Source organism: Sinohyriopsis cumingii, chromosome 5 (genome assembly GCF_028554795.1).
Source record: "Sinohyriopsis cumingii isolate HCF-2022 chromosome 5, ASM2855479v2, whole genome shotgun sequence".
Taxonomy (NCBI): domain Eukaryota; kingdom Metazoa; phylum Mollusca; class Bivalvia; order Unionida; family Unionidae; genus Sinohyriopsis; species Sinohyriopsis cumingii.
This window is the reverse complement of record NC_142965.1, coordinates 123,199,657-123,214,786: the sequence shown is the minus strand read 5'-3', so window position 1 is coordinate 123,214,786 and position 15,130 is coordinate 123,199,657. Positions and strand designations below refer to the sequence as shown.

Here is a 15,130-nt window from a genome sequence, read left to right as displayed (position 1 = left end):
TGGAAGAATCTGGAAAACATTGGAAATAACAAATGAAGCAAGGGAAGCTACTCTCACATACCCACAGTGGCCATGTCAAGACAAACCCACACAGACAGAGATGAGATGTCAGTGATCTGTTCAGGCAAGCATCTTAGACCAATTAGCCAACTGGGGATCTAGAGAGGGGGCCTCCACATCCCACAGCATTTGCTTTTTATTGATTATGAAATCATTTGGTTTAGTAAATTCAACATCTGGATATTGCCCTACAATCCCAACCTCTGTCCCTCTGAGGAGACCCACTGGATCTACTTTTGCTAAATGTTCTAAAAATAAATATATATATATATATATATATATATATATATATATATATATATATATATATATATATATATATATATACACACACACACACTGTACAATGATTAAAGTATCAATAATCTTATCTGTAATCAAAATTCTGGAAATCTTAGTCCAAGTTAAAGTTGTATGTTCCTTTTGTCTCATTACCATGCCAGGTAAAAAGTATCGCTGTTACAAATTGATATGAACAAGTCACAACTAAATATATCACTTAATGCCCAAACAAGTCACAACCAAATATTTCAATTAATGCTCAAACAAGTCACAACTAAATATATCATATAATGCTCAAACAAGTCACAACCAGATATCACTTAATGCCCAAACAAGTCACAACCAAATATATCACTTAATGCCCAAACAAGTCACAACCAAATATATCACTTAATGCTCAAACAAGTCACAACCAAATATCACTTAATGCCCAAACAAGTCACAACCAAATATATCACTTAATGCCCAAACAAGTCACAACCAAATATTTCACTTAATGTTCAAACAAGTCACAACCAATAATATCACTTAATGCCCAAACAAGTCACAACCAAATATATCACTTAATGCCCTTCAAAATGCATAATGTGCCAGCAGATCTTGTTGTTGATGTTATAGGGTTTAATGCCATTTTTCAGCACAAGATAGGCTTTACATGGTGGCCAGTATTATTGGTGGCGGAAGAACTTGGGAAAACCCCGGAAAGAACCACTGACTCATGAGAAGCTACTGGCAAGCTTTCTCACATACCCACATAGGCCGAATCAGAGACTTGAACCCATGCAGACAGGTGAGATGACAGTGATCCGTAACAGTGAGTGCTTTAGACCATTTAGGGCCCCGCCAGCAGATCTGGGTCTGTACAGATTATTGGGAGTAATCAGTACAAGAAATAACATAGACCCTGATCTGTCAGAGCATTATGTGTCAGCAGATCAGGGTCTATATTGCCTACAGTTGGATTTGACATGTAGTGTTCAATATTAATTTGTTCTTAAGCTAATTTGGTTAAGCTGACCAAATTCAGTTATGCATATTTTCAAGAATATCTAAAGACAATGGGAAAGTGGGTTATTTGTATTTTATAGTAATTTTATATTACAAGAATGTGATAGAAATTTAATTGCATTCATTTCAAATAAAAAGAGATTTATTCTGTTAACTGATATATAATTTTATGATTAGATTTAGACATTTAATTTTGAAGATTTTCTTTGTTTCTTCTGTGAGACAAATTTCTTTTTTCTCTCTAGTTCACTGCCCATTAGCTTACATGAATATAAGGGGCCCTGGATCTAAGGTGCTCCCCTTTACAGATCACTGACATTTCACCTTTGTCTGCATGAGTTCAAGTATTGGATTGTACCAAGGTGGGTATGTGAGAAAGCTGCCAGTAGTTTCCTATGATCTGGTGGTTCTTCCTGGGGTTTTCCCTGATTCTTCCACAACCAAATATACTAGCCACCACGTGCAACCTATTATGTGCTGAAAAAGGCATGAAACCCATTATAACCAACTACATGCATATCAAATACTGCATACACTTGCTTACAAGTTGAGTCCAACTGCAAATTGCATAGACCCAGACTTGCCTCACATTATGCACCAGCAAACCAGGGTCGATGCAGTTTGGAATAATCAGTAAAATTAAAAAAAAGACATATACTGTGATCTGCAGGCACATTATGCAGATCAGGGTCTATATTTGTTGCAGTTCGACTCGACTTTGAAGCAAGTATATACATTATGATATTAGGTGGCTTATTTTTAAGACGGGGGCCCCGAGTGGCCGAGTGGTCTAAAGCGCTCTTCGTTACGGATCACTGCCATCTCACCTCTGTCTGCGGCGGTTCGAGTCTAAGATTCAGCCAATGTGGGCATGTGAGAAAGCTTGCCAGTAGCTTCTCGTGGGTCGGTGGTTCTTTCCGGGGTTTTCCGGGTTCTTCCTCCACCATTAATACTGGCCGCCATGTATAGCCTATCGTGCTGAAAAATGGCGTTAAACCCCACAACAACAACAACAACAACAACATATTTTTAAGACAGCTTACTTTCAAGAGCAAAACCCTGTATGAATTAGACAGTGGTAGGTTAACTTTTGTGGTTGGAATATTTTCACATTTAAGGTATTTGCATAAGCACTGATATTATTTGCTCTATTCCAAGTATCTTTAAGATTAACACTAGGGCAAAATTTTTATGAAAATTACCCATGTTCCAAGTTCCAACAAATATGGAAATTTGATCAATCTCTGACTCCGTGGAATGCATATTTTTCATCTGCATGATCTGGAAGCAAAAGTTTTCTCGTGCCTGTGGGTTCTCAAACAAGTATGTTTTCTTTTTCTTCCCGTTAATTATGATGTCTAGACTGCTCTTGTCCTTTGTACTTTTGATCAAGTGATTGACTGAAATAGAAATCAGACATGATATTCAAATACGATCAAGAGTCTCGAAAGGAACATTTATCTTAGAGACAATAAGGGGCACCATAAATGATACTTTTAAAAGTGCCCAGTAAAAATCCAAATATTTCTCCACTATAATGACCTTCATTAGAATGCAGTTTTGGACACAATGTGGTAACACTATGGAGTCAAATGACCAAGCGGTCTACATTACTCACCTTTGCAGACCACAGAAGTCATACCTATATGGGGACTTCTCACTGCATGGGTATGTGAGAAGGCTTGCCAGTAGCTTCATGTGGGTTGGTGGTTCTTTCTGGGATTTAATTTAAACCAAAATTCAAAGAGTGTAATAATGATTACATAGCTCACCTCTGCGTTCACCAGTCCTCAGTAGCCATTTGTAAAATAAATTCATATGGACATTATCGTGATTGCTTTTTAACCTTAAGAAATTTTTGCAAACTATTTTTTTTACATTGAAATATTTAATCATTTAAAAGTACTTTTAATTAGCACCAGAACTGTGCTGACTTATTATTCAACCAACAGCCTATCCACCAACCCACCTAGCTACCTATCAACCCACCTAGCTACTTACCTAACTGTTGTGACAGGGTATTGAAAATGTACAAGAATAAAAAAGCACTTTGTTATCATATCAAAGTAGAAGAAGCAAGTTAATAATAAACATATTACTGTTGTTTATGTAGTAAATGTTTCAATCATTCTTCTTAAAATCTACTTGAAACGCCATTAACATTGTTCACCCATAGAAGCCATATATCACTGGGTAAGAGTCACAGGCTTCCAGTAACCTTGAAGTCACAGGCTTCCAGTAACCTTGAAGTCACAGGCTTCCAGTAACTTTGGAATCACAGGCTTCCAGTAACCTTGAAGTCACAGGCTTCCAGTAACTTTGGAGACACAGGCTTCCAGTAACCTTGAAGTCATAGGCTTCCAGTAACTTTGGAGACACAGGTTTCCAGTAACCTTGAAGTCACAGGCTTCCAGTAACCTTGAAGTCACAGGCTTCCAGTAACTTTGGAGTGATAGCCAACAGTACATAGTTTATACATCAATAACTACCTTGAATAACCACAGGTAAGACCTCACATGAAAAGCACACAATATGTGGTCCACTCAAGTACTTATACAATACACAGTTGAACTGCTGAGGGTAACAAATCACAATATACAGTTTGAGGTCATTAATATGTCAAGTATACTACTGAATAAACATATATATTTTCCTATTTCCAACTGTCGTGATCAAAAAGCCTTCTGTGTAGGGTAGGATGTATATCTGTGTAGGGTAGGATGTTTATAGGTCTAGCATAGATGTATTAAACTGATCATAAACACAAATAATGAATGTTGGTAAATCATAAAATATAGGTCAAAATGGCCTTCATTGTTTCTAAATGTTGTAATGGAGTTGCATTCAATTATTAAGTTTCATGACAAACAAAAACAGAACCAGAGAAATTAAGTAAGGACAAAGGTTGAACAAAGTCAATGAGCATGAACAATGGTTCAGAGAGACCTCTTCATGTATAAAAGTTATAGAACTTTTCAGGATGCATCCACTCACAACGATTCATGATTGTAGGTAGGATATTACACATAAAATATGTCAAAAACTTGTGCGGACATGAAACGCAAAAACTTGACAAAAGCCAGTATATGATGGAATATAGGTCACAATCAGCCACTTTTGTTACACAAGTGTTGTAGAGACAGAGATGTATATCATCATTAATTTTATGAATAATCCCGAGAAATGAACATCAAACACAGAATGTAACATAATCCGGTGAAGCATAAAATATGTTTGAAATTGACCTTGTACTGAAATGACTGAGTAGTGAAAACAAAGATGCTTAACCACGCTTCATTATTTTATATATTGCAGAGTATGCACAGGGCATGACGAAAATCTGTGGCCTTGATCTAAATGGAACAATCTGACATAAGCCAGTAAAATATGAAACACAGATCACAGTGACTTTTTTTGGTATGGATATGGTACTAAGAGAGATGTGTAAAATCAACTAGTTTCAGGAGTACAGAAATTTGTTTATTAAACTGAACCAAAGTCAGAGAAATGTGAAATATGGGTCACAGTGACATATTCATAAGATGAGGGTTTAATACTTATCAAGCTGCATGATTCCTAGTATTGCAGTATTATAAAGCAGATAAAACACCAATATGGTGAAGAGAGAAAATGCAAAACACAAGCCAATTAAACCTTTGAAATCTTTTGTTTATTTCAAACTGAGTAACTGAAATCTTTTGTATTTAACTGAAACTGAATAAATCACACTGCTTAAATCTTTTGTATTTAATTCAAACTGAGTAAGTCACACCTTTGAAATCATTTGTGTTTATTTCAAACTAAATAAATCACACCTCTGAAATCTTTTGTATTTAATTGAAACTGAATAAATCACACTACTGAAATCTTTTGTATTTAAACTGAATAAATTACACCTTTAAAATGTTGTATATTTCACTGAAACTAAATAAATGACACTAATGAAATCTTATGTATTTAATTTAAACCAAATAAATGACACATTTTAAATCTTTTGAATCTAATTTAAATAAAATAAATCACACCTTCAAAATCTTTTGTATTTAAACTGAATAAATGACACCTCTGAAATCTTTTGAATTTAATTTCAACTGAACACATTTGAAATCTTCTGTATTTGACTGAGACCAAATAAATTATTTAGACTGAATAAATCAAACCTTTGAAATTTTTGTATTTAATTTCAACAGAATAAATAACACCTTTGAAATCTTCTGTATTTAACTGAAACCAAATAAATCTCATCTTTGAAATCTTTTGTATTTAAACTGTATAAATGACACCTTTGAAATCTTTTGTATTTAATTTCAACTGAAAAAATGACACCTTTGAAATCTTTTGTATTTAACTGAAACCAAACAAATTAATCATTGAAATCTTCTGTATTTAACTGAAACCAAATAAATCATCTTTTGAATTTAAACTGAATAAATCACACCTCTGAAATCTTTTGTATTTGAACTGAACAAATCACACCTTTTTAATCTTTTTATTTAATCTGAACTGAATAAATCACACCTCTCTTAAAATTTTTGTATTTCAAATGAATATATCATACTGCTGAAATCTTTTGTATTTCAACAGAATAAATCACACCCTGAAATCTTTTGTATTTCAAATGATAAAATCACACTGCTGAAATCTCTTGTATTAAATCATTTAATACTGAATATCAAAAGTGAGTTTGAGTCTACACTCAAGCTATGGAATTAATGACAGGATCTGGATATGTCAACTCTGACAAATTTTTAAATTTCTGCTAAATGGAATCTGAAATACTGTATTTGCTCCTCTACGACATTAAAACAGTACGTAACGAGATCTGTCATTAAATAATGTGCTAGAAAAACAAGATCTATACTTCTGATTCTGTTGTACATTCAAGCAAATAGTACAGATCCCGAGTACCCTAAACAGTTCCCCAATGTTGTTGACAGACTTTGAGTGTGATATATTATAGAGGTCAATTTTGTGATGATGTTAGACTGTGTGTTAATAAAGGTCTCACAGCAGTCTTCTACATGCACAACACTTACTTTTATCATGAGTAATAGTCTTCTGGTCCAGGTTATCTTTGCTGGTTGCCTTCAGGATGCTGTACTTCCCCATAGGTATGTCAATAGTGAGTGTCAATTTAGTTGCCTTGCACTGCCTGATCTGTTTCACCTGTAACAAGCAAGGAATCTGTCAGGATTAGGTACAACACTAATATTTTCTGTGCCAAATAATAATGAATTCTACACTCATGTCCATGAAGCACCAATGACATGACATAATTGCTTGTTACAACTGATGTCTAGATAGCATCTCGGAAGCTGTATATACATGGGTTAGTGGTTGCCCTTGATGGCAGATTGTTTTCCCCTGATTCCCTGGCTTACACCACCTCTGAATGATTACGATACCCTGATCACTCCGAATAATGAAATCATACCAATTTAACTTTTGCCATGAGGAGGATTTAACATTTTCTTTTAATTATTGATTACCTGCTTTTAATTGAAAAAAACAGTAGTTTTGCTAATTCAGCATTTTTTAAAAAAATCTGATTAAAGTGTACCATCTCCATAATTAAGCAATCTAAAGCAATAAAGTTAAGTTCAGGCCTCTGAATCTGTTAAATATGTTGCGCATGTCCAACAGAAATGATTTTTGTCAACAAAATGCACAAATCAGACATTGGGATTTTCTGCCAAAAACTCTGATATTCAGATTGGATCAATAGTTGTTTTATCTGACAATCATAGATGGGTATTGATCTTAGATTATAAGATGTACAGTGCACCTTAAGTTACTGGTACATTATAACTTTCCTGCCTTCACCAAGTTTGGGAGTAGACCATTCGATTTTGGGATAAGGAGAGATCCCTGACAAACAATAGTCATTTTCAAAAAGGCAATGGAAACAAAAGTGTATTCCCTATTCAAATTGCTGTATAAACTGACAACTACTGCTATATAATAAGGCTATCAAAACAGGAACAGCAAGTCTTATTAAAACAGCAAACTGGATCAGCCCATAGTTTAAATGGTTAAGTACCAAAGTCCTTGTCCATGTGGGCAATATCAAGCCTACCACAACAATACAATGTCGTCTGGCACATGTACATGTGGGGCCGCGAGTGGCCGAGTGGTCTAAAGCGCTGTCCATCACAGATGACTGCCATCTCACCTCTATCTGCGTGGGTTCGAGTCTCAGGCTCAGCAAATGTGGATATGTGAGAAAGCTTGCCTGTAGCTTCTCGTGGGTCGGTGGTTCTTTCCGGGGTTTTCCCAGTTCTCCCTCCACCATTAATACTGGCTGCCATGTATAGCCTATCTTGTGCTGAAAAATGGCATTAAACCCTATTACAACAATAACAACATGTACATGTGAGTGGCATGTTGCTTATATCTCTACTCCAAGTCACATTTTAAGGAGCAAATAAGGATTATGTCAGATTTTAAGTATATTGTTAATTCCATAGATATAAATGACTTCAAAACTTGAATACATGTCAAATTATGGATATATATTGGAGTTAACTTTTAAGAAGGCTCATGTGTGCATGTGTGTTTGTTGTGTGCATGAATAGGTACATGTATGGGTGTGTGTTAGGGTTTATGGAACTCATTACAAGTGTCTCTGATGGATTAATGTCTGATAACAGTCCATAAATTTTCTGAACCTCTGGTTAAGTTATAGAAAGACTTACTGTAAACATGATGCAAAGTACATTTTTAAATGCAATGAAACAAGCATAAATACACTGGCAGCAATAGGTGTACATGGTGGCTCAGATGGTAGAATGTCAGACTCATAATCCAAGGGTTGCAGGTTCAACATCCGCCAAGGCCAGCCACGCAGACAGAGGTGAGATGGCAGTGATCCATAATGGAGAGAGTTTTAGACCACTCGGCCACTCGGGGCCCCAGTCATAGTAAGAGTACAAAATTTCTTGTAACTTATGACCTATAGGACAGGTCTAAATTATTTCTGATAAACTAAGGTTATAAGATTACAGACAACAAAAACATCCTAATGTTTCTTAAAGACCTGTGTGGCCACATCTACAAATATGGTTGTAGTATCCTATTTTGGTCCTTGATAGTTCTAAGAGTGTACAGATAAATTTTATTACATACACAAGCCAAATGAATATCTAATGAATCTCTCCATGAAAGGCTAATACTTTGAAATAATGGATAACAGAGATGTCAAAGGGATATAACTTGTGTCACTTCTATATATTATGGTATTAAATTGCACAGCTGCCAACCCTCCAGGTTCGCATTGAGTGAAAATAGGGATACAAATTAGTGAATTTTGACATGAATTCGTGAAGTGATCTTCAAGTCCAGGAATATTTGTCGGAACAAATGTTTAGCATGGTCTCCAGCTGATAAAGGTAGATTTTCAACAAGAAAACTCACAAACAATGCTTCAGCATTGGAAGCTTGCAGGACTTCTGTCAAGAGCTGAAATCTGTTGCAAGTTCTTAATTTTCCCACCTCTATGTGCTTTTTACTACCAATGTGCTTCTTCACATTGTCTCTGCCACCATGCCCAATGTTAATATTTGTGGCAAACTGCGTGCGAAAAGCATGATGTATATCAGTGTTTGATGGCATAATACACAGCCAATTTTTGGTATATTCCAAACTAAACTTCACTTCACTTCGCTGCTATTAGTAAAAGTTAAAATGCCATTATCAGTGCCACAAGGAACACTTTATTTTTCCTTGCTGGTTAAGACATTTACAAGATGTGGTGCTGAAAGATAATTCAAATCAGTGTTTGCAGCACATGTGCAGAGCAAAATTCTGGTTAGGCCCCAGCTTCTCTCAAAAGCATTTGTAAAACTACTCTTATGCATATAGATTAAAATATGCTAAAATGCCTGATACCGGGCCAACTGTACCAATCAGCTACAGTGTGACTAGCAGTACCAGACTGTTTCAGCAACTGCCAATATCACGACTAGCGCTTAACAGGAAATCGGTTATTTTATTAAAGATTTAAAATAACTGAGAACTGGGGAATTCATGATTTTTTTGCATGCGGCGTGAATTCATGAATCGCTGAAAAAGTTGTGAAATTCACGCCAAAATTGTGAGGGTTGGCAGCTATGAAATTGCTCCATCTGGAGGTATGATGATTAAATACTGAAAAAATTCTGCTTAATTTATTTTAGTAATAATTACTACAATAAGAATGTTACCTCAAATTTACTCTGTGGAATGTATGGTCTGTATTTGGAAGACAGGAAAGGTGAAGCCGTGATCTGTTGTGGGGTATGGTTGGACATGGCAAAGGCATCCACATAAACATACTCTGATGGCATCACTGACCTCTGTAACACTCCCACAGCCTGAAGTGTAAAAATACAGCTTATATAAATTCAGCAGATTTCTTTAGCAGAGAAGGATAGGGCATGCATGTTCAGCCAATGATTAATACATTACAAAAAAACAATTGGTCTTGACCCAAATGGTCAAGACTGTCATGGTATGAATTGTCTTTGTTTGAATCATCCCAAATAAAAAGAAAATCGAGCAAAATGTTTGGGAAAGGTAAGCAAATGACAAATCTTTACCCAATACCTTAATGGCAATTATCTCTGACTCTGACCTTGACCATAAATAAAAGGGGTGAGATCATGTGTTAATCAGCTTCATACTATTTCATCTCAAGTGATAAAAATAAAAAGATCTATTATTGTTGTTGTTGTTCTTGTTGTAGGGTTTAACACCATTTTTCAGCACAAGATAGGCTATACATGGCGGCCAGTATTAATGGTGGAGGAAGAACCTGGGAAAACCCCGGAAAGAACCACTGACCCATAAGAAGCTACTGGCAAGCTTTCTCACATATCCACATTGACCGAGCCCGAGACTCGAACCCACGCAGAAAAGATCCATTATGCAGTTTAGGAAATATAAGCATATGAAAAACTTTAAACAAAATTTTGTGCAAATGTTTTTTACTGTGACCTTGAGTCCAAGATCACAGAAACGAATGAATGTTATGAATTGTCTTAGTTCCATGATGGTTCTTGCCATGTATGATGAAAATCTATCAAAAAATGAAAAACTTCAACCAAAACCCTTACAGACTTTTGACAGTGCCATTGCCACTGCTACTTGTAAAAAAAAGTGATCTCTGTCTTGCTTCCCACTAATGTGGAATTTGACAAGAAGTTTACATGGAGCCTGCTCAATAACAAGTAGGTCACTATGTCATTATGACCTATATTTCTCAACAAACAAAATTCTGGAAGTGAAGACCCTTCTCTACATAGGCCTCCTCAACATCAAGCTGCCTATAATAATTGCTGGAAATCCAACTGCCAGACTAATTAAGGGACTGGAGTTGTCACATGGAAATGAATGAGGGTGGGTCTGAAAATCAAGCCAATAACTCCGTTGAATGAAGACACTAAATGATGCAACAGAACTCAGCCATAATGCCGCGGAGATCAAGCCATATACCATATTTGGTTGAAATACCAAAATAAGGTAGCTAACGTGTAGAAACTAAAGTGTGTGAAAAGCAATAAGGAGCAATAAGTCCGCTAATTGATAATACATAATGCTGTTGATGGAACTCCAGCAAGGTCTCATGAGCATCTATCTGCTTAGAAAGTTTGCCTTTCAGATAATAAATCAGATAACAATAAATCAGATAATAATCAAGGAAAAGAAAGTAAGAAACTACTAAATAATGCCATAGAATGCAGACAATCAAACTCAGTCACTTCTCATCCAATAATAATCAAGGGAGATAGTGTGTTGAAATAAAGGTGGCGTAGACAGAAGGAAGATGAAACGAAAAACAGACCCAATTTAATCTAAACATTTTTTTTAATGAAAAGTAGCAACAACAACAAAACAAAACTGAGCAAAAGATTAATTGTCAAACTCCTAATGTCTGATGCATCATAAAGCCTGATAGCCTTTATTAAACGAATGGCTTTATTTTTTGTACAAACATGCCTTACTAAACAGATCTATGAAATCCACCTGAAAATGAAGCAAGTTCTATTTCTTCCATAACAGGAACATCAAATGCTGTCATAATTAACATGGGTGTCCTCCACAGCCTCTCTGAATTAGGAATAGCTCAGAGCTAACTTTTACAAACCTGTCTAAAAAATTCACTCTCAATATTTCTGCATTTTTTCTTGAACTAGCAGAAATTTTAGGAAAAAAAATAACACAATTAAAGGAAGAGCTGACTAACTGGAACTTTCCAATATGACTTGTCATTCACCTGTTACGTATTTGAAGTGTACATGCCTCGTTATTTTTAAAGCACATTTTTAGATGTACATTTAGACTGTTGGAGCAAGTAAATGCAATTTTTTTTGTTGTTGAAAGAATGGTATTGAATTATTTGTTTTACATTTGCAGGAATATTTGTCAAAATTATAGAATACTTTTTAAAATTATGGAATATTTTGCAAAATTATGGAATATTTTGCAAAATTATGGATTTTTTTGCAAAATTGTGGAATATTTTGCAAAATTATGGAATATTTAAGCAAATAAATGCTTGACATATTTGGTTTTACTGTGACAGTCAAAACTTCATCTTAAGCCTGCTGATTTCATAACATGGGATTTAAAAAAAAATAAGGACAGGTTATTAACAGGTGGCCACAACCATTTTGGTTTAAAAGTGTGATGTGAAGGAAGAAAACCTTATTTTCCAAGGCCATTATCTCCGTCCTACACCTGGTCATGGACTCCAACATGGCATGAATATCTTTGTCTGATACCTGAAAGAAAGAAAAAGAACCCAACATATATTGCTATAAACATCTTCGATTCTTCCTGAAAAACTGTAGACTTTCAAAATTATTTGAAATTTATGTAGATTTTTCTATTATCTAGGAAACGCAAATATCCATAATATTATTACAAATACCCCCACCTCACCCATCCAGCACAATATGGCATAAATTCCTTCAAGATAACATGCAAAGCTCTAAAATGGTTGGAAAAATCACTAAAATCTTCAGGCTGATAAATCCTTCCAAAATAAAAGTAAACATTTTCTTCTGCAAGACAGAACTGCCTGATTTCTGTCTTGCACTCTGAAAGTCAACACACTGAACAAGAATATGCTCCTAACACTGTCATGGTACCAATTCTTGTCAAGTTTAACACAGGATGGATTGACAGATCAGGGGCATCCCATTATCCTCCCCACTAAAGCAACAGTTAAGGCAATATATTGGATAAATGTAAATTAGTACAGTACACCCTCACTATAAGACTCTTCACTATAACATGCTTCCTATTATAAGGCATACTCACTGTAAGGCTCTTCATTATAACATGGTTCCTACTATAATGCATTCTCATTGTATGGCACTTCATTATAACATGGTTCCTATAATAAGGCATTCTTACTGTATGGTACTTCATTACAACAGGGTTCCCATTATAAGGCATTCTCACTGTATGGCACTTCATTATAACATGGTTCCTATTATAAGGCATTCTCACTGTATGGCACTTCATTATAACATGATTCCTATTATAAGGCATTTTCATTGTATGGCACTTCATTATAACATGGTTCCTATTATAAGGCATTCTCACTGTAAGGCTCTTTATTATAACATGGTTCCTATTCTAAGGCATTCTCACTGTATGGTACTTCATTATAACATGGTTCCTATTCTAAGGCATTCTCACTGTATGGCACTTCATTATAACATGGTTGCTGTATAAGGCATTTTCACTGTATAATCTTCATTATAACAAGGTTCCTATTAAAAGACATTCCCACTGTAAGGCTCATCATTATAACATGGTTCTAATTATAACACATTCTCATTGTAAGGCTCTTCATTATAACACAGTTTGAGTTATAAGGCATGTATGATCTTGACTCTTATTTTCTTACATAACAGTAAATTTACATATACAATGAGCATCATTACAAGGTGATTTCTCCATTACCTTTCTTGCCATAATGGAAATTCATCTCTTCAGAGTATTCTGATTAACACCATAAAGACTCAATAAAAATACGATCAGTATAATGGGCTCCATATTAGATTAAATGGGGGGTCAATAATTTATCCTTCTTTAATATCAACATTTTTCTCTCCAAGTAAACAACAACAAAAATCCCTCAACTCCAAAAGCTCTACCAAATTTTGATCCAAATATTAAACTATCACACAAAGGTCCACCAAGCAAAACTCACTTCCAACTCTGAAATGTATTTTAGCTGCTAAACTCTTAAATTCACTGGGTCAGATTATATATGATAAGCAACTACTGTATTAAAGTGACTCATGGGTACAAAAGCTTGAAACGGTATTTCACATGCAAGCCAACACACAATAGGCTACCAGGTAATCTGACATTTTGCCCCAAAAACATGTGCCAACATTTAAGGTCAGTTATTAATAACCAAACATTTACTGATGTGCCATTTATGAGGATTTTGTTTGTTTGCCTAATATCTAATTGGGATTGATGTTGTTTGCCTGCATAAATGATCAAAAGAACTGTGTTTCCTTGTTTTAATTCAAAACATGGGCTTTATTAACTAGGCATGCAGCTTGTATTTGATGCTTGACTGACAGAAACCAGCAAAAATGGTACGATAATGTTTGACAATGATGTTACTGTGGAAAATTCCAATGACTGGAGAGTGAATTTATTTACATTTTCATAAAAGTGATAAGGTTGATGACAAAAGCAATGAACATGATGAGAAGGCATGTTCTGTGACAGCTGGCAGTGATATGACATACTCTGATGTTTTAGATCTTCTAGATATGACATACTCTGATGTTTTACATCTTCTAGATATGACATACTCTGATGTTTTACATCTTCTAGATATGACATACTCTGATGTTTTACATCTTCTAGATATGACATACTGCAGATGTAACAAGCTGTAGATGAATGATGATAAAACTGAGGCCATTCTGATTACAAAACAAAGACTTTCTTATTCACATTCTTTACCTCAAACAATAAATATCAGCAACACCAATATTAAATTCACACAATCAGTAAGAAACCTAGGTGTTACTCTGGACTGTACTCTCACACTGCACCAACATGTCATGAACATATGCAAGGCTGCATATCTTAAGCTGAGACGCATCAGCTCAATTCGCAAATATCTTTCAGCTGATACCACTAAAACACTTGTGTGTTCATTAGTACTTTCAAGACTGGACTATTGTAACTCAATTTTGTCTGGTTCATCTCAATATCTACTCCAAAAAGTTCAAAACACAGCTGCTCATATTGTACTTAGAGTACCACAATCAGAGCACACCTCCCCACTGCTCTGTACCCTACATTGGCTATCCATTCGATCCAGAATCAAACACAAAATTTGTTATCTCTGCTATGTTTCACTGACAGACTCTAGTCCAACATACCTATCTGACCTCACCCATGTGTACACACCAGCAAGACACTTACGCTCCTCACCTGACAACCGTACACTCATTATTCCTGCTATGAAAACAAAGTCATATGGACAGCGTTCTTTAGCATACCAGGGCCTAGCAACGTGGAATGAATTGCCCACTAAACTTAGACACAAAGACACAGTGATCACATTCAAGAGTGCTCTCAAAACTCGCTTATTTTGACTGCAAGAACAAACTTAAAGACCTAATAATGTTTCCTACCTTAAATATTCTCAGCATGTTTTTTCTATGTGTTCTAATTTCATAGTGTTTGTGTTTGTAATCATATCATATCATTATGTATGTTTTTTATCTTATAGGTGTTGTCTAATATTGTAAAGCAC

At 35.3% G+C, this 15,130-nt stretch overlaps 1 protein-coding gene across 7 annotated transcripts in view; it reads right to left on the bottom strand.

Moving 5' to 3' along the window:
• LOC149800113 (phosphatidylinositol 3,4,5-trisphosphate 5-phosphatase 2A-like) overlaps positions 1–15,130 on the bottom strand; it is a 268,016-nt gene that overhangs the window by 59,205 nt on the left and 193,681 nt on the right. For all 7 annotated transcript variants that reach the window (XM_089959703.1, XM_089959704.1, XM_089959705.1 and 4 more), the window contains 4 exons: positions 12,033–12,110; positions 9,552–9,701; positions 6,387–6,516; positions 2,553–2,750 (listed from right to left, as the gene is read on the bottom strand). In XM_089959703.1, coding sequence (XP_089815829.1) covers positions 2,553–2,750; positions 6,387–6,516; positions 9,552–9,701; positions 12,033–12,110 — 556 coding nt within the window. The remainder of the gene's footprint in view (positions 1–2,552; positions 2,751–6,386; positions 6,517–9,551; positions 9,702–12,032; positions 12,111–15,130) is intronic.